General features: G+C 37.8%; 2 protein-coding genes across 5 annotated transcripts in view; one reads left to right on the top strand and one right to left on the bottom strand.

The window, feature by feature from the left end:
- Positions 1–1,166: 1,166 nt before the first annotated feature.
- On the top strand, positions 1,167–16,080 carry LOC146473460 (E3 ubiquitin-protein ligase ZNRF2-like). Its single transcript, XM_085118175.1, has 6 exons — positions 1,167–1,802; positions 1,964–2,059; positions 5,539–5,598; positions 6,241–6,286; positions 7,237–7,299; positions 9,680–16,080. The coding sequence occupies exons 1-5, from the start codon at positions 1,499–1,501 to the stop codon at positions 7,292–7,294; spliced, it is 564 nt and encodes a 187-aa protein (XP_084974301.1). The 5' UTR covers positions 1,167–1,498; the 3' UTR covers positions 7,295–7,299; positions 9,680–16,080.
- Positions 12,908–25,251, bottom strand: part of LOC146473455 (retinoschisin-like) — an 80,236-nt gene continuing 67,892 nt past the window's right edge. Inside the window, exons 1-6 of one of the 4 annotated variants that reach the window (XM_085118156.1) lie at positions 23,011–23,596; positions 21,137–21,248; positions 20,394–20,510; positions 18,003–18,334; positions 17,213–17,352; positions 12,908–17,045 (exon numbers count right to left, since the gene is read on the bottom strand). In XM_085118156.1, coding sequence (XP_084974282.1) covers positions 17,215–17,352; positions 18,003–18,334; positions 20,394–20,510; positions 21,137–21,248; positions 23,011–23,367 — 1,056 coding nt within the window. In that variant the 5' untranslated portion in view covers positions 23,368–23,596 and the 3' untranslated portion in view covers positions 12,908–17,045; positions 17,213–17,214. Of the gene's footprint in view, positions 17,046–17,212; positions 17,353–18,002; positions 18,335–20,393; positions 20,511–21,136; positions 21,249–23,010; positions 23,597–25,251 lie in introns of those variants that run through there. The other 3 variants (XM_085118160.1, XM_085118155.1, XM_085118157.1) reach the window with 3 other exon arrangements.

Genomic DNA, 25,251 nt, shown 5'->3' with positions numbered 1-25,251 from the left:
TTTAGGAGTACCTCTATTAAAGATTAAAGATTCTCCCGCAACATGGATGTTAATCAAGTCTGAGATGATATTCAGGTCATGGCACGAAAAAATTCCGAAACATCATAACGGCTATGACTGGGATGGCATTTTTGAATTAATCGAGGAAACTCTTCGCGGAAGAGAAAATGAAGGAAGGAAACAACTGACTGAACGGCAAGCTGATAACCATGTGATATGATTCAGTTATACACCTCACTATAAACCTCGGAGACCCAGGGGCAGTTAGTCGGGTGGAAGGAATTTTCGTGGGCGAAATGTTAATGTTTTCCTTGTTTTTCTATTCTTTTCATTCATTTTTCGACCACTGTATTACTATCGCAGTTACCGTTACCCACCTCGAATAGCCCCGATAATTGTGGACCGGTAACTGATATTGGAAAAAAGTGTACAAAATTGTGGTTGTTTATTTGATATGAAAAGCGCGCGTACTTTCAGACAATAGTTTTTCCACGGCCGAAAACTGAACCGGCCGGAAACCACTACGGCCTTTCAAAAAGAGATGAAACCGAAAAGCCTGAGGTGAACTTACGGTGTGGTAAAGTTTTGATGCCTTCGGCAATTTCTGTGATAACAGCCCCACTGGCACAGTTTGGACTGTGTACTTGTAAAACACTATCGTAGGTAAATTTAAAAACTCCGTTTCGTTTGAATTTTGAACTGGTGGAGACTTGTTTCCTAACACGTGATGGTCTGTCGTTGACCACGCGATCGAAAAATTCCAATTTGATCGAATTTCTACTCGAAATTCCGTCCTTTCAATTTCGAACAGGAAAAGGAAGAAGGTCGCGTTGGCACCTTCAGGTCTTGCTGAAGCTTGCGTTTTCCAAGAAAAACGTTATTGTAGGTCATCACATCATTTGACATCCGCTAATCATAAATCTCTAGCAATTACCAGATCTGAGTATTAGCGTTCCTTGGGATAGGGGGTGTTTATTTCTTCTCCCCCTCTCTCCGGAGGGGAGCCACGAATCACCTGGTCCACGAAACGGTCTATCACGAGACGAGAAATAACAAAGTAAGTCGCATTTTACCACACAGGGGAATTTTAGTTGCGTCACTACCAGAAGGTGTAAACTATTTGGATTTAATAGTAAGCGGTGAGATTAATGAACGTGATTTTTCAGAACGAAAACCGAGTACATTAATTGCATTGTTTCCAAAAGAACCTGGGCGATTATTAGCTAAGGGTAGCGATTATTAGCTAAGGGTAGTTACAGTTGATTGGTCGCCAATTGGTCGCCATCTTGTGGTGTGACGACAGGCAATCCCATCAAGCAGTGCGGTCAAAGCTCCTTAGCAGTTCCTAAACAAAAACACCGCGAAGGAAACATCTTGACGATGTGTGTGATGAACTGAGCACGATTACGGTTCCTAGAGCTTCTTAACCATGTTAAACCACGTGAATTGCCTTTCTGGATGCTGCAGTAGCAGCTGAAGGTCTCCAGTGAGAAATATTATGGGAGCTAAGCAGTCTAGCCATAATGCTCGAGGGAACGCACGCAACGTCGCCAATGGCGGCGCAATGGCCACAGCCGGTTTACCGGAGAACTCTAGAGTTGTGGCGTTCGATCCTAGAATAAGGACTCACTCGTTAAACAATGTGGGACAATCTTTATCCATTCCTGGCAACTCCGCTTCCCTTCAGGAATCTGATTTGTCGTCATCACCAGAGGATAATTCGCCTTCGCCGCGAGGACTTGTGTTGCAGGGAGCACATTCTCTGCCTTCCCATTTGTTCGCTTACACGACGTTCCTAAACGGTAAGATCGATTATTCTTACGTTTCTGGCCGTCATTGGTCTCCATTTTGAAAACTGATGAAGATCTCGCTTTCTAAAGTCATGTCAGTTTTAATTTGTAATCTTTTCGCTTTCGTCCTCCGTTTCATAACGAATCTGCTCCCGATTTCCCGTTCCACGTAGGAGTGAAATGCCCAGTGTGTTCCAAAGTAGTTTTGGCCGACGATATTGAACTTCATTTGGTAATTTGTCTCACCAAACCTCGCATCTCTTATAACGGTAAGTGTTTAATCTCTTCAATTTTGCTAGATCGTAAACTTCTTGAGAACTGGTTTGTGAACGTGCGAGCACAAGCGCCCTAGCTGTTTCCCCCCGGTTGTGCTCTCGAATAATTCAATGAACTTGAAAATTTTTGGTGTGTCTGGGAACGGTAGTCCGCTTTATTATTACTTTTAGCGGATTTTGAAGCAGTGTTGCTTTTTAAAAGAAGCAATTTAAAGTGAGAAACTGTTACGTTGTTTCGTTCCAATGAAAGCTTATTTTTTTTGGGTGTTTGGTGCGATATGGCTCGATCGAATGATGATCGCGTTTTCGAATACCTGAATTATGATTACACCGAGTTTAACGTCATTATGCCAAGATGAAACTGTAATATTTCTTGCTTCTGATTAGGTATGGCCATTAAAAGCCATGTGAATGATGTGATCGCAGCCGGCGTATAAAAGATGGACTTTTCCCATTTCGTTAAGCATCAATGAAATTCATTCTTGTCACAACGGAGCACTTTTTCTGAAGCTGTTCTGACTTTAATAGAAATGTACCCAGACTCCTGGGATTTTAAAACTCAATTTCGTGACACGGTGAAACTTTCGCTTTCTTTCCAAAGTTTAATTTTTAAGCACCCCTTTTGTTGTGACCGCAGTCACCAGACATGGGATACATAATTTGTAACAAGGGACGTCTATTTTTAATTCCTCTACTCTTCATTTGCATAACTTTCTCATAACCAATGACATACACTTTGGCTAATAGCAAGCTTTTTAATCTCATAGTTCAGCGATTCCCTGTAGATTCAACCAAGAGAAAAAAAACTTATAATCTCAGGTGTCCTTGACTTTGAGAGTTGCACTTTGCCCTGTTTGATCTATGAATAATTATTCATATCATCAACATCTTTATCCCTTGTTAAGTGTTGACAGTAAAACCTAATGAATTCTTATACGGTAATATATTATTGCATTTTTGAATGACCACATGGATACTGTATTTAAGTAATACTGTAACAGCATCTGGTATAAACAGAACCTTGTTTTTTGTCAACTTGAGATACATTATAGACTCTTTATACAGTATGTTTGAACTGAATAGGCTTTCACCTGAGATTGAGAAATGTGTCTATCTTGGAGGTATGCTCACATAAAATAATTGGAAAATTATTGTGTAGTCAACACTTTCAAAGTGGACACTAGTGCAAAGTGTAAAGCTGATGTTGCACTTGGTGATACCACAGTTTTTAATACAGTAATGTTGTGCAAAAAGTTGAATCTCTATTATGTGGACACATCGATAGTTTCACTGTGCAGTGTAATTTCTGCTCTGTCACCATGTTGCAAGTTTTTTGTGGGCCCGGCTCAAATGTTTTGCCTTTCATGTGCTAAAATAAGGGGTATATCAGTGGTTTGTCAGGGGAACATGCTGTTATTGGCTGAGGGAAAATCTTAAGGTATGGCAGCATGTTGCACGGTACAACATTGGAGCGTCTTTGATTCATACAATTTTATTTATGGCGCATGATCATGGACCAAACCTAATCACATTGGTTTATATCAGCCATCATCATTGTAACTGCTGATCCATGTTCTCAGGATAAATAAACTTTAAGCTGATGATGACTACTATTATTAGTGAAAGTGTTTTCATGTGTAATCTAGTGTATTTATAGAAAAATTTTCTATTCATGGACATTACATGAAACAAAAGCATGCTGTTACCATAACGGTGATGACCTTTCAATATTTAGATACATGTACCTTTAGTTATAAAAATATGACTTACTTGTGCTAATGCTTTTCCATTCATGGCATAATACATATTTTTTTAAATGCGTGGAGTATTATTAACAACTGAGGTTGTTAATGTACATGTAGCCTTACAGCTTGTATTTAGACAAAACAACTACAAAGTGAATCAGGTTTTGGGAAATAAATTGTTTCAGTGCACTCTGTCATAGGATATTACGCAGGTGTAATTGTTTCTGTTTTGACTGTTCAATATGCTTGTTGAGTGTACAGGCAATTTATTCCAAATGAAATGGTAAATGAAACATTTGGGCATAATGAAAAATTTTAGGTTTAGCAGATACAGTATGTTGTCCCCTAAAGTTAAAATTTTGTTAATTTTCTTAGGTGTATATTGTAACTTCTATTTTGGTATGAATTTTTTATAAAAAGTTGATAAGGGAAAAATAATCAACAAGTGTGTCAACTAAAGTATTTAGAACTTTAGTGTTAATTGGGGACACTGACATACCTGGAAGAAGTGTTAAATAAATTTATTTTGCAACAATTTCCTGAAGCATTAATTTTGATGGAATATTCAGTTTTGTGATGCCAGATTCCATCATCTTCACCCCAAATACTGAATGCACTATAGGCGGCTGGTGACTTTAACAACAGCTAATAGTACTTGTCTAATGATAATGATGTTGGTGATACTGACAACTTTATTTAGGAAGTTGCAGTCACCCATCGGTGGTTTTCAGACGAGTCCTGTTTAAAATGAAGTCATTAATGTTTAAGATGAAAAAGTAAATAGGTAAAAAAATGCAGGAAAAGCTATGAAATAACAGTATATATAATTATTGTTAAACAGAGTTTCTAAAACTATGAACTGTCAACCTACTCCTATAAATCTCAATAAAAACTAAGAAAAGTGCAACTGGCCCTTGCCTTATTGCACCTGAAACTTACGTTTTGAGTTGCTGATGTGATGTACAGTAATAATAATGTTGTTGTGAAAAGAAAAGCCAATACTAAAATCAATACGATGCTGTCATCCAAGTTTAAAAACACAAATTAGCTGATGAATGCAGTGTCTGAGCCATAGATTTTCAAGGTGCTTGAGTCAAAGAAGAACTTACAGGGCAATCAAGAATAACCATCTACAGTCTGTAGTGAATCTGTTGGCACCTTGTAATTTTTTCTGTCACCCCAGACAGCTGTCTTTGTTTAGCATGATATTTTAATAAAAATAATTGATTACATCGTTTAGAACACTCAACCAAGTTAACTTTTTGAAGTTTTCCCGTTAATTTTTCTCAGCATTTAGTTCAGTGTTTTCCAGACAGCAAATTGTCATTGGAATCATCTACACGCTTTACCTTGATAAATTACAAGACTTTCAAACATGTGTTAATTTCCTTCATTTCAAAATTTTACAAACTATTTGTGCTAATTTCCTTAAGTTTTTACTTCAATTTGCATTAATTGAAGCTGCATTTAGTTTCATAGACTTCAATTAAATTAACAAGTGTTAATTTCACTAATTTAATGACCAAATCTCCTGAAACTGCTGAAAATGTGTTGAACATGGCTTTTCTTGCCATACCCCCAAGAGACTTGTGGGTCTCCATTTGTTTGGCTTACCTTTACTTATATTATTTTTTAGACTTCTCTTTCAAATTTTGTGACAGCCGTGGCATTAAAATACATGTATTTTTTTATTTAAATTCATTTGGTTCATAATATTTTCCCTTTCAGAGGATGTACTGAAACAAGACAATGGAGAATGTGTTATATGCCTTGAAGATTTAAACATAGGTACATGTAAAATGTAGCAATGTGTACAACCTATCCTGGGCTTAAGAGTCAGGAAGCTCTTCTTTCTGAACTTAAAATAGAGTTGTATGGTGGTGCCATCACAAATATTGAAGTTTATAGTTTCAAAACATATCCACCTCACCCACTCCTCGCTCCCCCTCCCCCTCCCCACCCCCACCCCCATGGAAGGGATTGAAAATTCTAGAAAGGGTGGGTACCTCAATTGGGAAATCATTTAAAGGAAAGTATGAACTTCAAACTTAATTTTCAAACTCATTAATCATCCATAAAGGGAGCAGCCAATAAAAGACGTCCGTTTGGGTCAGGATGAATCTTTATAAGCTGTTAGCTTGACTATCAGCACTCAAGATCGGCTGTGTTGCTTGCTTTAATCGATGCTGTACATTTTGTTGCAGTGCCGAGGGACGAAGACAATCTTAAATGTTTTAAGTCCAAATTGAAGACATTTTTATTTAGAGTTCCTTACAATACGAATAGCTTTTGATGTAAGAATTGTAAATAACTATTTTTAATTAATTATTTTAATTTCTTACATACTTTGTAAGGCGCATTTGATCATATCCACATGTTAATTTGCGCCGTAGAAATATTAATTATTATTATTTATTACTATTTTCACAGGTGATACAATAGCAAGATTGCCATGTTTGTGTATATACCACAAGAGGTAAATTTAATATGGTATATGTACACGCATTTGTATTTAAAAAAAATGCGTAATTATTGCTCCATCTGTTGTTTTGCTGTCAAAGGCTCCTCTATTTGATTTAACTTGGAAATAGGCTGTGCTAGTAAGAATTCCAAGATGTTTCATTATGCATAGTTGTCTGACCAGTTTGCAGGGCTGTCATTAAGAGGCGGGGGCCGGGGATTTCCCCCAGTTACTAAGAACGTGGCCCCCGGCTATATTCATAGGAAAATAGAAGAAAAATAGAACCAAAAGAAATTCCTAGCTGTTTGATTCCCCACCTACTTGTTGTATTTATCCAGCAACTTGAAATCTTAGTGACAGCCCTGAGTTTGTGTCTTTAACTTAATGCACTAATGTAAATGTGTGAAAGGTCATATGTTCTGCTGAGTACAATGCTGCCTTTGATGAGCTCTTAGCTTAGTAATGCAATAGAGCTCAGAATATAAAATATCATACATGTACATGTCTGTGGCTGTCTCTTCATCACAAAATATAGAAATTATTGCACAGGTTGTCGTTGCAATGACAGCAACAAGAAAAGTGTGAATTGGCAAACAGCAATGAAACAAATGTTTGTCATTTGTAGATGGTTCATGGTGTGAAAACCAGAGTTTTAATGGCTGAACTGATCATGGCAAATAGACTTTGGTTTTCTTTTACCGAGCATTTTGTTTGTACTGTCATTCACTTGTTAATGTAGTACAGTGGAACCCCGCTTTACAACCACCTCGTTAATGTGACCACCTTGTTATTACAACCACATTTTCACAACCCAAAGATTGTCGTGTTAATGGGGTTCCACTGTATGTTCATTAGATTGCTACCATGAAAAACCCAAAGATTGTCGTGTTAATGGGGTTCCACTGTATGTTCATTAGATTGCTACCGTGAAATAATAATAATAAAAAAAACTTCTGAACTTTCAGTTGCATTGATAGTTGGTTTCAAGTGAACAGATCATGTCCTGAACATCCCACAAACTGAAAAAGGTAATTCGATTTATGCATGCTTTAATTTCAGAAATAATTCAACTCTGGGATAATTCTGAGCACCTGATTTTGAAGTTAATAATGCTAACAATAACATATGACAGACGAAATTAAAGTGCACCTAACCTCAATTTTTTTTTTCTCTTAAATAAATCTTTGCACCTGTTCGAAACATATTGCGCTATTTGGGGCCTTTTCAAACCAAATCTTGACTTTTTATATGCTGTAAAAGTTACGAAATCTAGCCATCACCTGTCCGATGACCGAGCTGGTAGGGGCATGGGTCTATTCCTTACTTGACGTCACAAACTGATTTGCATTGTATTAACCCATTACGCACCAGCCGTTTCCAGAGGTTTTTCAAAATTCAGCAAAATTGGTAATTAAAACTGGTTATTTCCTACCCCATGTGCAGTAAAAATACATAACTTACAGGACAAGAAAAACAACACCCCTTTAGTCTAAGATAGTTAAAATTACTAATTATGGGATAAAATACACTAGTTGCCAATTAAAAATTTTCCAAAAAACAAACTTGAAGGTAAAAATTTCCGAAATTTCGATGAAATTTTATCCGCGCGTCACATGGGTGAAATTTGATCCGTGTCGAGAGCATGTGTTTGTTTACGCAAGATTACACAGTTCTCATGTTTTCTCAATGAAACTAGAAAGAAAAACACAGAAAGCTTTCCTAAATGAAAAAATATATTCAGAGAAGTCTTTAGTTACGCCTTAGAAAGAAACGCATATAATTATAAATTCGAGACGAGAGACACGCAAGCGATTTGAGGGAACAACAAGTCCAATTTGAAGCAAATTTATCAACCAGTGCGAGGCACGTTTTTCAAATATTTCGTAAAAACTATTCGGAGTACAAAGAATCGGTCAATTAGGATAGTATTTCAGTACAAATTTACTAGCAAACCTAATTTTTTGGCTGTTGAATTCCCAGAAACTGTACTCTAAAATTTCGCAGAAAGTCCGTGGCTTGAATAATGATTTGAGCTGTCTGCTCGCTCGTCGCTTGGATAAAACAACAATTCGTACTCGCAGCGCAATTTCTTCGCCGTTATTTCTCGGATTTCCGCTGTCGAAACTGTTGTGTATTCCTTAGCAGTTCTTCTTTCGATTTACCATTTCGAAAAGGTGTGTTTTCCTTTGGAAAACGCGAAAATTTGGCGGCTAAAAATTTAGCCACACGGCCCACGAGGCAACAAAAATTGAAATATGACACGGCTTTCTATAGACAAAAAGCTCTTTTGTCTAGGCCCCCCAAGACCTAAAAATATATGCGTGGTAAGTGGATTCTGATTGGTCAGTCCTTTCTGAAGACAATGTAAACAATAGGGGACAAAATATTCCCTTCTAGGGGAGGTAGGCTCCCAGCGCGTAGTGCACACGGATGTGCCTGAAATCATGGCCGGTTTTGGCCGGCACAGTGCGTTATGGGTAAAGTGAAAAAAAATTTTGGGGTTAGGTGCACTTTAAGCATGCACATACAGACATTTCAAAGCTGTTACTGGCTCCACCAGGGAAGTTGACGGCGGTCAAACGTAAAAAAAAAATGAGAGAAGTCTGTTAAAGAAAGGTTTTTGCTAAGAGCTGATATGGTTTTTGTGAGTCTGTGAGCTTACTAAATCTTTTTACAATTAAATTTTACTGAAAATGTTTTCAAGTCTTTTTAAAAGTTAACTATATGGGACAAGTCAGTGCTAGGTGTCTTTGTTTTCTGTTTGAATGTGTGGCACCTGGAAAACAAATTCACCTCTAATGGTTCCTGAAATTTTTCCAGTAAATCGCGAAATCAAAGACTAAAAAAAAGTACATGCTTTTCTTATTTTTTTACATTTGACTGCGGTTAACCAGGGAAATAGCCAATCATAAACCAAAGAGAACTTTTTTCCACGCCTTTTGTCTTTTAGTCATTTTCGTAGAAATGCCAACCTTTGGGCCAATCCCCCATCATCAACCCACTTCCCCCTTTTAAATCAACTCATCCCTCCTCACTCTTGCTAGCTGAATATTTCTGTGTCAACTCAAATTTTAAAGGCAATAAAATTTTTTTCGGTAATGTTCACAAGATAGGTGGTCTTTTCGATAACCCCTCTACCCCAGACAAGGTGGGTCCTCTTGGAACAAACTTGTTATGACCAGTTCCCTTATTTCCAGTTTCAGTTTTGAGTTGTTTTTCTTGTATTTGTATACTGGAAAAAAACTTCCTTTCCCAAAGAATCATTTGGTGGTTGTCTTGTATTTGATTTAGTTCTGATTAGTGAAAATTAGAAAGAGTCAACTGGGGTTTTCAAATGCTGAGTTGCATGTCATCTTCACTCTATTTGCTAGCTGTTACTGACAGTCATGCTTTTATTACCTCCTGCAGGTCCTGTGTTTGTTTTTCTCTCAACAATTTGCCAGACATGAACATCTCACAACCTGTTTTTAACCACGATCAATTATTCATTGGTGCAAGTAGAAGGACACATCAAGCAGAAGAAATGTAACTCACCATGACCGTAATTCTTAATCTCTCTAATATGACCATTACAAGCTGCAAGGGCTATGAGAGAATCTAAGGAGCCTAGAGCTTAGTAGTTAACCGTTTAATTCCCAACATGTTTTCTTCCCTCACTGTTTTCCATTTTATTTCTTAAGCTACTAGTTATAAGGAATTTCTTTAAACATTAAGAAAGCGATTATTTTCTTTATTCTCATGACTTGTTTGACTGGCAAAGTTTTAACTTTGTAAGGAGAAATTGGATGCTGATCAGGTTATGCATCCAAAACGTTGTGCTGTCATGGGGCAACAGGCTGGACTACTGAGGTGGTAATTCACTTGTAAGGCAGCAGTTAGGTAGGGGTTATAATTAACAAATCAACGTCACTTTTCTTTGGTCTGTACTCTTAATGACCATAAAATGACGTCATAAAATGTTCAAAACTCAAGTGGAATGGTGAGTGGTTTCACTGCCAAGTTTGACCATTTTATGGCTTCATTTTCTGGTCTATAGACAAAGAAAACTACTGTCGTGAATTGGCTTTATTGTTCTTTGAGAAAGCTTGCATATTACATCTGATGTCATTTATTGACTGTTCTCTTATATATGATAGTTATGAGCCAATCAGCACGCAGGAATTTTGACAGTTATTGTAAAATGATTGATACGTTGGGAAGTTACTTCTCCCCTCTGTTTATTCTTGAGTAATGAATGAATGTCCTTGTCTCTTGTCTACTTACAAATGGCTGCTAAAGTTGCTCTTCCTGTTGTTCTTTTTTGCAGTTTTTGTTTGGGGGAATTAATTTAGGTCGAAGTTCACAAAGTCCTTGTCTCTTGTTTGGGGGAATTAATTTAGGTCAAAATTTACAAAGTCCTTGTCTCTTGTGTACTTACAAATGGCTGCTTTGCCATTCCTGTTGTTCTTGTTTGCAGTTCTTGTTTGGGGGAATTGATTTAGGTCAAAGTTCACAAAGCTTAATCGTGGGTAGGCCTTACTGGATTGAATTAATTTGATTTACAATGAACAGATAAAAGCGGATGTTTGTTAAGTTTCTGCATTGAAAGATTGATGTAACATCAGTCTTGCTGAAGAAGATGTTTTATAGTTTTAAATTTATTTAATGCTTTTTAGTGAAATTTAATATGCTTGTTCAGCATGGAATATAGTAAATGTTGTTGCAGTGTAACCCTGATATGACACTTAAGAATGACAGGACATCCCAGATATAGCGAGCAAAAATTGGTATGATTATTATGTATCACCATGTAACATTTCAATTACAGGATTTGGTTCCAAACAAAATGTTACTTTAATGTAAATGATCAAATTGGAACATGTAGTTTATAAACCACTTTGTTAAAGGCACAGGTAAACACTTAAAATCATCTAGGTCGTATTCATAGTGAATATTGGAGTTAGCAAGTTTGTTTTAATTTGGGGTTACATTGTACAGATCTTTAAAATGTTTTTATTTCCGTTATTATTACAGTGTAGCAGTCTCGCTTTGCTTACAGCCTATTTGCTTTTAAATAATACATTGCATTAGTGTTAACTAACACATGTCTTGACCTTATGTAGATATTAATATATTTTGAAAATGCAATTAATAGTAACTACTAGAACCAAAATGCTTAAAATCAGTGGATGAAATTTAGACAAAAAAATAATTTAATCCAACACAATAAATTTATTAATTATATAGAGTCAAAGCATTGTGCAGAAGACCCCACCAACTTCCGCATTCGGGAAACAAATGTTATGTGTGAAAATGAGGGTTTGAAAAAGGCCGCAGTAACGTGTGATGGTTCATTTATCTTTCTATTTTTGGTTTTCAATGCTATCTCTGGTGAATTTGGCTCCAGCTTAGTTCTGCCACAGTACGTATGTAAACTGGATGATTTGCAGTTATCATGAAGTATTGAATATGAAATACATGTGTAACATGTATATGCATTGTGGATGAAAGATTAGATAGAAGAAAAGGTTCTCGCAGTTATATACACAACCAGACTGTTGCGAAAAACCTGAAAAAAATTCGGACTTGAACGGGAATTGAAACCATGACCTCTGCGATGCCAGTGCAGGGCTCTACCAACTGACCAGCTGCCAGTTGGCTTGTTAGCTCAGTTCGTAGAGCACTGCATAGGCATCGCAGAGGTCATGGGTTCAAATCCCGTTCAATCCTGAATTTTTTTTCAGGTTTTTAGCAACAGTCTGGTTGTGTATATAACTGCAAGAACCTTTTCTTCTGTCTAATCATGAAGTAGTTCACACCACATATTAGACTTCTGAGTGACATTTTCATTGAAATTGCCATCACAGTTGATTTGGTTCCCTGTCGAGAAGCTCTGTATAGCAGGATTCCCTTGTATGTAATTTCCAGTGCAATTTCTTCTAAGTGGAACAAAATAATTTTTCCATTACATGGCAGTACTTGTCTAGATGTTTGGCAGTGGGTGTTACATGTAAAGCGCACTTTTGAGTTAATTTTGCAAAAAGGTTTTACACTCTTCCATTTTATTTACTTTGTTTCCATCACTGTAATGTAGCACATTCTCTGTTTACGTTTAGAACTGTTAAATGCCTTGTAGTAGTAAATCTCTCTCAATACTGTTGACCTGATACGAGCCAAAAGGCATCTTTCAACCATACAGATGGACTAATTTTGTCCATTTGAACTAATCCATCTCTGTGAGTCAAAACATGGTGTTTTCCAGTTGTATGAGGTCGATAGTATTGGACATTCGTGGTCTTCTGAGGCTACAAAGTAATTAGCAAGATTGTTGAATTTCCTATCCATCTAAGGGGCAACTTTGAATTTATTGACAATTCTTATGCTTTCTTTTTGTCCTAGTCATTTTGAATATAGCAAAAAAGTTAGCAGTGAAAACAGTTTCAAGTGAAAGCAACAAAAGTAGTTGTGGTTCATGTAGTCAAGATTTGACCCTGTAGTAGCATTAGTCAGCTTTAGATGACTGGGCCCTGAATTTTTTTATGGACTGATTTCAACCCTTTAAATCCAAATATCAACAGGCATTTTCTCCTAACTGTTCTCTTTCTAAAGGCCCTTACATTCTATTACGAGTATGACGATTTTTTCCAGTAGACAAAGATTGCACGTGGGAAAATGAGATAGCCAAATGTAGGTGATCTCATCTTTTTGGAGTCACAAAAGGGATTTGCTATGATAATCATCTTTCAAAACTGTATCACGTTCATCACTCACACGGTAAAATACTTCACTAAGTAGTTGAAGTCAAATCTTGTAGTCGTGGTCATACTCGTACAAGAATCTAATTGTCTCTAATATTTCTTATGGTACTTAAGTTGAGAAAATTTATCAAAAATCAAGACCTTTCATGTTTTGTGATCATTCCTTCAATTCTCATGACCTTTATCATGTGATCAAGTAGTGATATAATGAGGAGAAATTAGAGGCTGATCACTATTTGGGTTTAAAATGTTAAGTTACCTCATGGAACCATGAGGTCAGAACTATTGTTTTACTGCATCATTAGTTTAACAGGCTACGGCACTCCTTTTGAAAGACAAGTCAAGACAAAGTCGAGACAAAGAACCCATACAGTAGATGGTCATAAATGCAGACAACAGTGAGATGACGCATCGGCAAAATTAGTGTGCATGATTAAGAGTGCTAATTCTGTTTGCAAGGGAGCTGTTATAACGTTATTTCCATGGAAACAACCAGATGTCAAAATGGCAGCAGTTTTAAAATTTCTGTTTAATATTTGTTTCAATTGAAGAGGGATAAGGCCTGAACAAAAGTTGTTATAATCAAGGAAGTTTCCAAAAGGACTCATCTTGGTCACATATCTTTTTAACGAAAAAATATCTTTGCAACAACAGTAAATTTTTTGCCTGAAGTTGAGTGCTTGTAAACATCTGTGAACTCTGTTGCGTATAAGCTTATTTTCATCATGGCAATTCTCTCTGTCGGGTTCTCCTCTGAAAAAATATGTTGCCTTGGGAGGGACAAGATTAGGAAATGTTCATTTGCAATGCAAGGATGATTGTCCTTAGTACAGAAATGACCACAGAAGTAGAGGCTGAAGTCATGCTCACAATCCAGTCATTCACCAAAAAGAAAAATTCAGAGCTTGTGCACTCATTTTGCCGCTGTGTCCGGTGAGACAGGTGTCCATCCTGTAGAGGCAGAAATTAATTCAAGATAATAAAGAGCTAACTAGAGTGTTCCATTGGGTGAAAAAACGAATGTTGGATTAGTTTCTTGTTAAATGTTGTTCGTTAGGGATTTATTTAACAAATGCATATTATTGTAAAATTTATAAGCATACTTACTGCCATGTAATTGCTTTATATTTTTGTAGTTGAAAATAGATTAAGTTTTGCAAATCATTTCTGTCTTTCACTTCCTCACAGCTAATCACATCAGTCTTAGCAATGTTGAGCATAAATATTTTTATATCATTGTAAACTATTATTTAAAAGTATTTCTTTCAAGATGTGTTTGTATCTAACAGAATGCTGTAATATAGCATTCAATAGCCTGGGATCTGATTTAAGGGTTTAATTAAGGAATGTAAGGGTGAAAGGTGTATCTAAAGTTATACAGAATTGAGCTGGTTGTAAGTGACCATCCAGTCCTAGACAGTAAGTATCCTCTTGTTTCTACAATTTAGTTAAGTCATAAAACACTTTTTTGAGGGGAAGGGGTTCTACTTGTGTATGTTAGTGACAACCGAGTGCAATGGCCTTTTCTGGGTTTGAAATCAGCAATTTGGTGACTTGTTGGATTGAAAATTTTCTGGTAGATGTTTTTTAAGTGTAGAAAATTTGTTTGATGAAAAGCATATCCTAGTGTAAAGTTGAAGAAGTAGATTTGTGGTAAATAAAATAATATAATATTTTGTTGTGTGATTATAAAGCCACGTAAAGCCTTAAGTTCTACCTGCAAAAAAGGAACTTGTCCGGGCCATTAGACTTTTCTTGGGTGTAGGGTTCTAATAATTATATACCTGAGTACTCCCCCCCCCTCCCCTTCCTGGGAACCCTTCTACAAAGATGTGAGAAGATGCCACCTGTAGAGGGAAGGGGAGAGGTGTTTAAATCTGCTTCCTCGATCAATAATATTTTATTGATCGAGGAAGCAGATTTATCTATGAGAGATTAGTCCATTTCTAATCCAGTCACAGAATGTCAGGAAAGGTGTCTGTTTAAGAAGAGACACTTTAGAGAGGTTTCAGTATTGCTGAAATGAAATTTGATTTTGTGGACGGTGGTCACTTACAAGAGATAGCGTCTACAGATGAAATTCTACAGTGTAACCAAATAACTGGAAGCTACTGAACAGCATTGTTCATTTTTCAACTTCTTCTCAGTCACGATTTTAGATGTTAAGTACGAATATTAATTTATTTTGTTCATGGAACTCTTTAATAATAATGATAATTATTCACCTTAATTAAGATGGATATTGGTGGATATTTACTAAGCCACAAATCGGCAAGGTAAATATTCACATTAGTCACCGAACCAGTAAATGGCCAGCGCCAATTGGTCACTTTATTTGTGACAATTGGCAGAAAAAAATATTGTACACGAAATCCAGGACGATACTGAAAAGTGAATAACAAATGCTATCTAGAGTTTGAGTAGCCAATTACTTAGTGCGGGCAATAAGCACTAGTCACTGGCTTGGTGTATAGTAATAGTAATAATAATTCAAGGGGGTAATAATAGTAAGCATGGCAGGCCTGGGGTTGTGTTGTGATATAACTCAATTTGGATAGTTTTGACCTTGGTGTTATGTAAAGTAGAAAAAAAATTTAGTCTGTATTTAGTTTTGTACATATATTAAGATTGGCCATGGTTCAATGTTTGTTAAAAAAAAAAGTGTTGTGCACAAGTAAAAACGTTCTAGTCGTAAAGAGACATAAGCCAGCTAGGTGTAATTTAGAATATGTTGACGAAGATTCCTGGCAGATTTAACAGTGTAGCTAACAAAGGTTTGAATATATCTGTGGAATGTTGATTGTAGATATTGATATGCGAGATCTTGTAACAACAGGAAGCTCTAGGGTACTTTTTACAAAGGGCCTACCTTACCGGTCGTGGCTAAACCCATGACAGAATTTGGTTAGAAGGTAACACAGTCAACATTCCATGAATATTTTGGCCATTCATGGTTGAATTAGCTGCACTGTAAGCAATTGAGTATAATAGGCCTACACGCTATGTCACCAGCTCAAGATTCGACTACAAGGCTTGGTTCAAGGAAATTCTTATTAAACCTTTGGAAATGTTCACTGTCGTATGTGTGTTCTTTTCAACTATACTGCTTTAGAAATTTCCTGATGAGAAGCCTTACTAGTTTCACCTTACTAGGGTCGGGAAGACGAATTAGGTTGTGAAGGCCTTGGGGATCAGACTAAGCAGGGTTTAAACTGTCACCACACCCACACTTCCTCCACACCCCAGCACCACTTTTCAACACTGTGTAAACCGTAATGATTTAATTTCGCGCGCTCTATCCAATGATCGCCCCTTTCTAATACAATCTCTCCCTTGAATGTCGTTTTGTTAAGAAACGCTCCAATTCTAATCAGCACCCCATTTCACTAAGCGCCCCTATTGCGTACGTAGCCCAAATTTCCTATTGTATGGCATCATAATTTCATCGTAAATTGCGGTATATATTCAGCTATATTAAAAACTGTTGAAGATATTACAGAGAAGCAAGCAGACGCTATTCTGATCATGCAAACAGTCGGTAGTGTTACGTTTCATGTTATTCTTCATTAGAGTGCTTAGGTACATACTCCAATGGTGATATAAGGAAAAAAAGGAGAAATATGAAGAAAGAATAAAACTTAGCGCCCCGCCCGTAATGAGCGCCCTCTCTACACCAAAAGTAAATAAGCGTCCCGGCCGTAAGTGGTCATAATCAGGATACGTCAGGAGGCGAGGCATGTGGGACATCGATAAATGCGCTAAACTCTGGTTTTTGCAGCATGCGCCGACTGTGAACATTACTACTCCCGCTCCGTTCGGATGGGATGCTCATCTATCGCTGTTACCCATGGGACTTTGTTAAGATCCTCTTGGAACACTTGGCTAAAAAAATTCAGAGTGGAGTAAAGTTTGTTATCCAGGGAAAAACAGGACACAGACCACAGACACCGCATTAACCTCCTCCAGACTGGCTGATGCGCCAAGACTAAATCACAGCGCCTCATCCAAAGCCACCTGTTGAGGGTGCGATCACTGATCTGCAGAAGAAAAACATACCTGATCGTGACTTTGTGATTGCAACAAAGGGGTTTCAGTCTTTTTTAAACGGTGTCAATTATCATAGCTTTAAAGCACACAACACATACAACGACGTATTAATCTGTTCGGTCGACAGTCTTGTCTGAAGAAGATGGAGTCATCTTACCTTTAACAAGTGTACAGCTCTATTCTCATGGATATGTGACCGTACCACTCCACAGGAAGGACTCGAACGTAGCGAGCTTCAATTATTGGGTTAAGCTGATGATACACAGCTGTATCCCTGTCTTTGTTCCCTAGTAAAATCTGGTGGAAATGAAATTTACCTTTTCAGAAGTCGTTTTACTGTTTCTGATCGACAGCTAAGCAAGATCGGGGAAGGGGAGGCGGGGGTGGCAGTGCTTAATTCAGCTTTTCATACCCCAGTAAAGTCGATTCTCTGGCCAATTATACACTCAGGGTTTTAGTGGTCGCGGAATCGGATTCCGTCCCCCCTCCCCCTCCCCATCCATAATTCCGCGAGTGTAAAAGATATGACTATAAGCACTAGAGGGTACGTCCATAAACAATTCCTCTGAATTCCAAAATAGCACCGCAGGTGATGACGTACATGACCTCCCGATTTCCCGACAGTGGTTATTTCAAAACTGTAGAAAATTGATCAAAAAGTGATAGCTGGAGGAACCATGGCACTGGTTCCATTCGTGACACTGTCCCACAGTCTGTGATCAACCTAGGGGCCTGTTTCTTTTTCTTAGAGAGCGGAACAGGGAGGGTCCTGGCAACAAGGTTTGTTGAGTCATTTAAATTTAATGTTGAGTTAAAAATTGTAATTGTGTAACATAAGCCTCGCAACAATTAGTGTGTTATCGGTCTTCGATGCGCTATGTTACACGATAACAATTTTTGCGTTCCAATCGTCGTTGAAAATATTAATTATGCAGTTGCATTCTTACTGTATCTGAGGGATCTCCATTTTGCCTGTAAGTTGTGAAGGGCTGTCCATCGTTACGATACTGTATCTTGTATTTTGTAACCCACTGACTACATATGCATCCATTCCTCCCCTGCGTCGCTATGCGCGTTACTCTTGTTGTATTTTTAAGATCCACCTGCAGCCATTGATTATCATTATTTACGCGAGACGACCAGCTACCAGTCTTCCCTCCGCCTTGTTGAAAATTCAACCTGGCCTGTTGTGCGGCGTGATCGGAGCGCCATTCTGACGAGGCGCTTATCTGTGAGTCCAGGATAGCTCCGCTTTCCATACCGAGGGGTACTGGACAAGCTGAGGGAAAAACGAAGAATGTTTAGATAGCTTTTTCTTGCTTGCTTCAAACAGAAGTCGTCAAATTCTATTTTGCGTAATGCGGTTCTTGTATTGAGCATGTAGATGAAATCCAGTGGGGCAGCCAGCGTCTTAAAACTAACCGCCGCACGTTAAAAAGTGATTTTTACTGGACTATACGTTTAACGTTGACAGTTACGCCCAAGTGGGCCCTACTTTAAGTTTTTCGAACTAACTCCTCGAAATGTGGGGTCAACGTGACCTGCACGATGTTCCCAGCCTAATGTTCTACAATGTTCCCAGCCGTAAAAACAATACAGCTGCAGGTTATAAGGATCCAGTGTAAACAGAGCTTTTGAAGGGTGCGGGTCTACTGCGAAGTGTAATAAACCATGCAAATGAAAACTCTAATACCGCAAGTACTTTCCTACAGTGCTGGTTATTATAGCGTTATCGTCATTTTAAATTCTAAGTTTGTAGATGGTATCAGTTGGTGTTGCCATTTAAAAATTAGGGGCACCCAACAACACTCTTTTTCTCAGAACCTTTGAAACGGTATTTTAGGCTATCTGGAGTGACTTTAAAGCTCTGTAGGTTCATTTCAGGCCGCGCTGTAATATTTTTATCTGTTCAGTCATTCCAGGGCAACTAGAGTCTTTTCGAAATTACTTGGGCATTTTTGTCCATTTCCCGAAAATCTAAGCTGACCTTTATTCGGTATCCGAAACGACATTTTTATCAATCCGAAAACACTAGGCCTTAAATTTCCCATGTCACGAACGTTCGAGGTGAATATTCCCTGAAGAAAATTGTAGGGGATTAAGGGTCTTTCGAACAGATAATTTACCTAAACGATCCGTTGGGTGCCCCTGAAAAATAGTATAGAGCGGACGTTTTCAATTGAGTGTCGAAAGTAATTGCGTTTTTAATTTGCTTTGGTTTTGTATTACTACGCTCTGTGATTGGTTGATAAAACTCGTGCCACTTTCTTAACCAATAAGTAAAACCAAAACCATGCATCGTGCCTCGGTCGCACGTGTTTTCCCGCGCTTGGCGCCGGTTAGATGTATTTGCTTTAAATTCTGACTAGTTCATTGCGTTTTTTCGGCACCTGTTGTGATTGGATTTTGAAATACAAAAAAAATAAAAATAAAAATAATAATAATAATGATAATAATAAACAAATAAATAAATAAATAAATAAATAAGTAAATAATCTGTTGTGTTTACGACACTCGATTGGACACCGCTCAAACCAGGAGTATAACCTGTTGAGCAATGTGCTTACTTATGGTGCTGCTAGAATAAAATAAAAAATTTGGAGAAAAGTACGCACTGGCTATTAAAAAGTATCGATGTGAACTTATGAATCACGTAAAAGTAACAGGTAGCGGAAGGCTATACAATCCACTCAGCTCCTCCCCTCTACGATCCCTCACAAACTGACTCAATTTTGGTAAAGAAAGACAGATGGTACAGTAAATGGTCAACTTGGTAAGCGTATGAACCTAGTAATCGATCGAGCTCGCCTCTCCCAGCAACTCAGTGCTTTAAGAAAGCATCCGACCGTCGTACGGAAGAGCATGGGTTCGTTTTTATTTGGGGACTTCGATCTTTTTCTTTGCTTCCATCCTTTGCCTCGTGCATATTGCTAAATCTTGTTTGATCGGCTGTGAATGAGTCAGGGAAATCGCAAAGCTAGTAAGGCTGCGTTCGATTTACCCTATTTCCAGAATAGGAATACTTACAATGATGACAGGACTACTGGAAATTCCTCATAAGATGCTTTTGGAGTCACTGGTCTTTACTAGAGTAAATCTGATCAGGATTTTACCGACCTAATAACATGTAAATGTAAATGTAAATGTAAATGGCTCTTAAATTATATCAGGTGCATCAGCGAACATTTGTAGAAATGTCTTCCCAGATTTACTTAAAAGGTGAAATCTAGCAGCGATCTTGCTTATTCTTAACCCGGAAAACGGTCCATCGAACGCAACTTAAGTGTCTCTAGCCCAGAAAAAGCAAGTCCATGTACTCGATAAGTTGAAAAACTTGCCTTTTTCGCAGTGTTTGCCGATGTATTGTCCTTCAATGCAGCTGCAGTTGTAGCCGTCAGCAAGATTCCTGCATGATTCGCCATTGACACATGGACTCCTTGCACAGTAGTTAATGTCTGCAAAGAGCAAAACCTTTCATATGTCGAAGTGTTTAAATTTCAGTTACCAACATCGCCGGTCTTTAATCCCACATGCTATGAAAACAATCAACCAGTATAGACGGAACTTAAACGTTTTTGTAACATGAACCAAACAACTAGGACGTTGTTGTCTCTAAAGGAATGAATGAAGAACGTTCAGAACTTTATGTCTACACATTCAAGTTATCAAGACTCAACTACCGTAGTATAACCCCTTATTCTTCCCCTAAAGAATATCACTAATTTTTATTGCTTCCTCAGGGAAAAAGTTCTTGTTGTCGCCAATGATTTATTATTAAGTAAAGTATATTTGCTTCGCCTAAAGATAACTTCATAGAAAACGTAAAATTAATTACAAGAAGACAAAAGCGCATAGGCAGGCTGACCGGAACAGCTAATGCCAATTACTGCGGGCTCACAAGTATGTAAACCCTCGGCCTAGCATCCATTTTTTCCGGGTAAATACAGGTCATGGCAATGACTTCTAACGTCATCGCTAATGATAATCTCGCCCCAATGCTTCTCTCGTCAGAGTCTAACGCTATCCTGGGGGAGGGGGGATAGGGGGAAGGGGTCCTTGGCAATCATAATAGACAGGTTACCTTCGCAGTATTTTCCACGCCAGGCCTCCTTGCACAAGCAACTGAAGGCTTTCAACGCTTCAGTGAACCTACATGATCCGTCATTTAAACAGCCGGTCAGCTGACAGTCGTACTGTAGAGAAATTTCAATTTTAGTTTTTTGCAGAGAAATTTTAATTTCAAAACAGCTGAAACTGTTGTTACGAGACAGAGTTTGGGGAGTTCCAGTAACTTGGAGACTTCTTCTTTTCATTCGGGCTTTATTGGCAGCAAACTCTGGCATAATTGCCAACAGCAGCTACAGCAACCGCACCAACTAACATCTAAGCTTCGAAAAAAGGCAATGGTGTAAAGTCGCTTCATACAACGCAACGCCGTGATCGGCTAATAGCAGCGTATTTTCATTTTTGAAGCGTAGACCCTTTTTGAGGAAACGGTCTACTTCAGTTGAGGGATTGTTCATTACGGAAAACTCTTTGACAAATTCGAGATCGAGCCGTAAACAATAATAAATAATAGAGTAGCTCCAAACTTGCGATTTTAACGATTCCAATCACTCTACTGTTGCTGTATGAGAGCGTTGTCGTTATGCCAAACAAGACCAAAATTCGTAGAAGAAGAGGTTTGAGAATGATGTATTTTTCCAGAAAGTGACTCTGGCATACTCGGAAAAAAAGAAATCCGAGTGCTCCTATCAGGAGTCGAACCTAAGACCTTCCCGATTACTAGTTCGGATGCTCTACCACTGAGCTACAGGAGACTCGCAGAAGCAAAGGCCATTAAACGCGGATTTCTTTCTTCCGAGTATGCCTGTGTCACTCTCTGGAATAATACATCATTCTCATTCATTCACCAGGCTTGAAATATACCATCACATTTATTTCATATACCACACGTTCGATATTCAAATCCTAGCAGTATGCAGGATGTTTGTCCCATGAACGTAGTTTAATAGCCTTAGCTCCCGCGAGTCTTCTGTAGCTCAGTGGTAGAGCATCCGAACTAGTAATCGAAGGTCTTAGGTTCGACTCCTGATAGGAGCGTTCGAAATTTTTTGGATTTAATGTATGTTTAAATGCATTCTTTTCCCTGATTATTTGGGAAGTAAGTGTAGAAAATATTATTTAGAAGAAAAGATTCTCGCAGTTATCTACGCAACCAGACAGTTGCGAAAAAACCTGAAAACAATTTTTGTTCAGGTTTTTTCGCAACTGGCTCGTTGCGCAGATAACTGCGAGAACCTTTTCTTGTATATAATCTTTCATCCATAGTACGTACACATTTTCATATGCGAAAAACATTCTTTGTTTTAATTTGTTTCGTCTTTGCACTTTTGTTTGCCAACTGTGTTTGTGTTCAAAATTTCATACCGGGTGTAATTTTCTTAGCACTAATTAAAAATTGAAATAAACTGTACGTCAAATTTAGTATACACTGAATACAGTCAATCAAGACGCACGCCGATCCAATGATTACTTCTGTTGCAGCCAACCAATGATTATACGGCTTTAAACTCAGGGATAGAAAAACTTGAGAGCAAACGCCAAAATTTCTCTTCTTGCTAATACACAGAACATTTCTCTGAACTTCACTTCAAAAGCGCATACAAGTAAGTTATCAAACTTTAGGCGCAATGTATACATATAATTGAAATGTATGTTTACTTTGCTTCTATATTAAGTGTTTTTGGACTGATTGAAATGAAATGAAATGTCAGGCTACGTCTTAGAACTTTTTTCTTCAAAAAAAAAAAAAAAAAAAAACAGAAAGAATTGATAGATTTACTGATACGTAGAACTATTCCACCGAGCACAGAACAAGTGTATACATTTCTAAATTAAAATATTAATTATTCCTTTTTCGAGAAACAAATACAACGATTTGTCTTTACTCACATTCGTCTCATAAAACTGAATGTAAACTGATTCTTCCTCATATTCCAGGTCTTCATTTCCTTCAATGGGTGACGCTACTCCCCACTCGTTCAACTCACAAACTCCCCCTTTTTCAGTTTCGTCCAAACTGACAATTTTACGAAAATTCGAAGAAATGCAACGAGGGTGTCTTTGGCATTGTAAACCACATGACACCAGGCTGCCAGCATGAAAAGACTTGAAGGTGGAACCTTTCAACCGGCGATGGCTTCGAGTTATAATGGGAGAAGACAGAGATCTTGCATCCCAGTTAATCGTTTGAGATGTTAGAATTGAACAACTGAAAACTAAGGCGAAGAAATGGAGGGCAGAGTCCATCTTGAGTTTTGCATCTGGACGTATTGAATTGCATGTGTGTTCAGTGGATGACAAAGAAAACTGTTTTTTTTTTTGGTTTCTATAAACAAGTTCTTTCCCTTTTTCAGCTAAATTATCGATGCAGTCATAATTGCTGTGCGAAAAGTAAATATTGTGACCGCAAAGCGGAAGCACATGTAATTTAAACTATATCCAACTGTTTTTAAAATAATGTTAATGTTTCAGCTTTGAAGTGAATTATAAATTATTGATTTTCACGAATTCTTAACGTTGAAACCAATAATTTTGCCGACTCTACAAATGAGTGACAAAATGAAATTTGTCGTTCCATTAATGTAGGAAATTCGATAAGGAAAGTAAGCATCGAAGTTGACTGACAGTTCGCATGTATGATGTCAGTTTTATGCAGTGTAAAGTGGTACACTTCTAAAAGGACATGGCGACTTCCTGTCACTTTATTTCTCTTGGAATAGTATAGGTGCATATTTTCGGTTGCTTGGCATTCTTGGAAAAATAAAACCACCCCATGGTTACGTACCGCCAAAATTTCGTCAGCGCTGTACTGTTGCAGTTTGACTTCACTCTTTCAGCTGCCACGGGAGGGTACAAAGAGAGCATGCGCAAGATTGAACATAATTCACCAGACTTAGTCAGAGTGCGAAAAGCCTGGGATTGAGCAGCAATGAGATTCAGAGGCGTCACTATTTCTTGAAATTACCGAAAATATTACCAGGGCTTGGAAAACTACTCTAGTTATAGTTGTAATTACATGTGGTACCGGCTTTGCGGTTACAGTATTTGCTTTTCAATAAATTTGAAACATAAAGCGATGAAACTTCACAAGATGAAGAGTCACCGTGGACTAATTTGTCCTTGCCTGCATAACAAAGGTTTATTTAGCCGAACGCGAAGTGCTAGGCGAGAGAGTTCTTTCCCTTCTCGCCTCGCGCTTAGCATTCGGCTAAAAAACACCTGTTGTGCAGGCTAAATTTGCCCGAAATCTGCCATTTATCGATAGAAAACTAGGCTGCGAACAGTAGACGAATAGAGAACGGAATTGAAATTTTTTTTTTTGATAAACCGAGCCAGCCACAGTAGGAGCGGTTCACGATCCACCATTAAAAGCTATAAACCTTTTTCATAAATGGCGGCCGATAAATTATTCTTTCCTTTTTAGATCTATGGCTGTTTAGCGATGCAGTTGACCCTCACAAGGTAAGCTGTTGTACGCAATTCCTTTTTTCGTTTTAATTAAAAAAAAAAATCACTTTAATTGACACTTTGTATTGGTATACAACCTTTGGTAGCAATATTGGCAAACTTCCCAAGTGCATTCATAACTCGATGTACGCACAGCTAAAAGCATGAACCAATTCTTTAATAACATAGTGATAACAAAGTAGTGCGCGGAAAACAGGTTTTATTTTGTGATTAATTACAAACTTTTCTCAATGTGATGTACAGAAAAAGAAAGGTTCTTATTGGCTGGTTACGAAAACGCCACAATATGGTATGGTCTGAAAAAAAAAAAAAAGGTTTCATTTGAAATGGTCATCGACAATTTGCTTCCTTGAATTAGTCAAAGAAAACAAAAATGGAGACAAACGAGTTTCCAAGCCCACAGAATGTTTTACTCAAATGTTCAAGTCAAAGTTTAAAGCCTTATCTTGGGTTTCGATTCATCACGATGTTTACGTTGTGCATGGTATAGTTGGAGAAGACTCAGTTCCAACAAGAGCCATAATCAGGGAATGGTACAACACATGGGGACAAGCCCACAAGTCAAAATGACTGATCCTGTTAAAAACAGAATCAGTGCTCTTGAAAGTAAAAGGGCTAAGTTAAAAAAAATAAAAATAAATAAATAATTGTTTTCGACTATAA

Source organism: Pavona decussata, unplaced genomic scaffold (assembly GCF_977016875.1).
Source record: "Pavona decussata unplaced genomic scaffold, jaPavDecu1.1 SCAFFOLD_93, whole genome shotgun sequence".
Classification (NCBI taxonomy): Eukaryota; Metazoa; Cnidaria; class Anthozoa; order Scleractinia; family Agariciidae; genus Pavona; species Pavona decussata.
The sequence above is the reverse complement of the archived record's forward strand: the minus strand, read 5'-3'. Positions and strand labels throughout refer to the sequence as shown.

Bases quoted from the DNA above. Each gene is read 5' to 3' on its own strand.
- LOC146473460 (XM_085118175.1), top strand. From the start codon at position 1,499: ATGGGAGCTAAGCAGTCTAGCCATAATGCTCGAGGGAACGCACGCAAC. The intron at 2,060-5,538 runs GTAAGTGTTTAA...TTTCCCTTTCAG, and splicing joins ACCTCGCATCTCTTATAACG to AGGATGTACTGAAACAAGAC. The intron at 6,287-7,236 runs GTAAATTTAATA...CTGAACTTTCAG, and splicing joins TTGTGTATATACCACAAGAG to TTGCATTGATAGTTGGTTTC.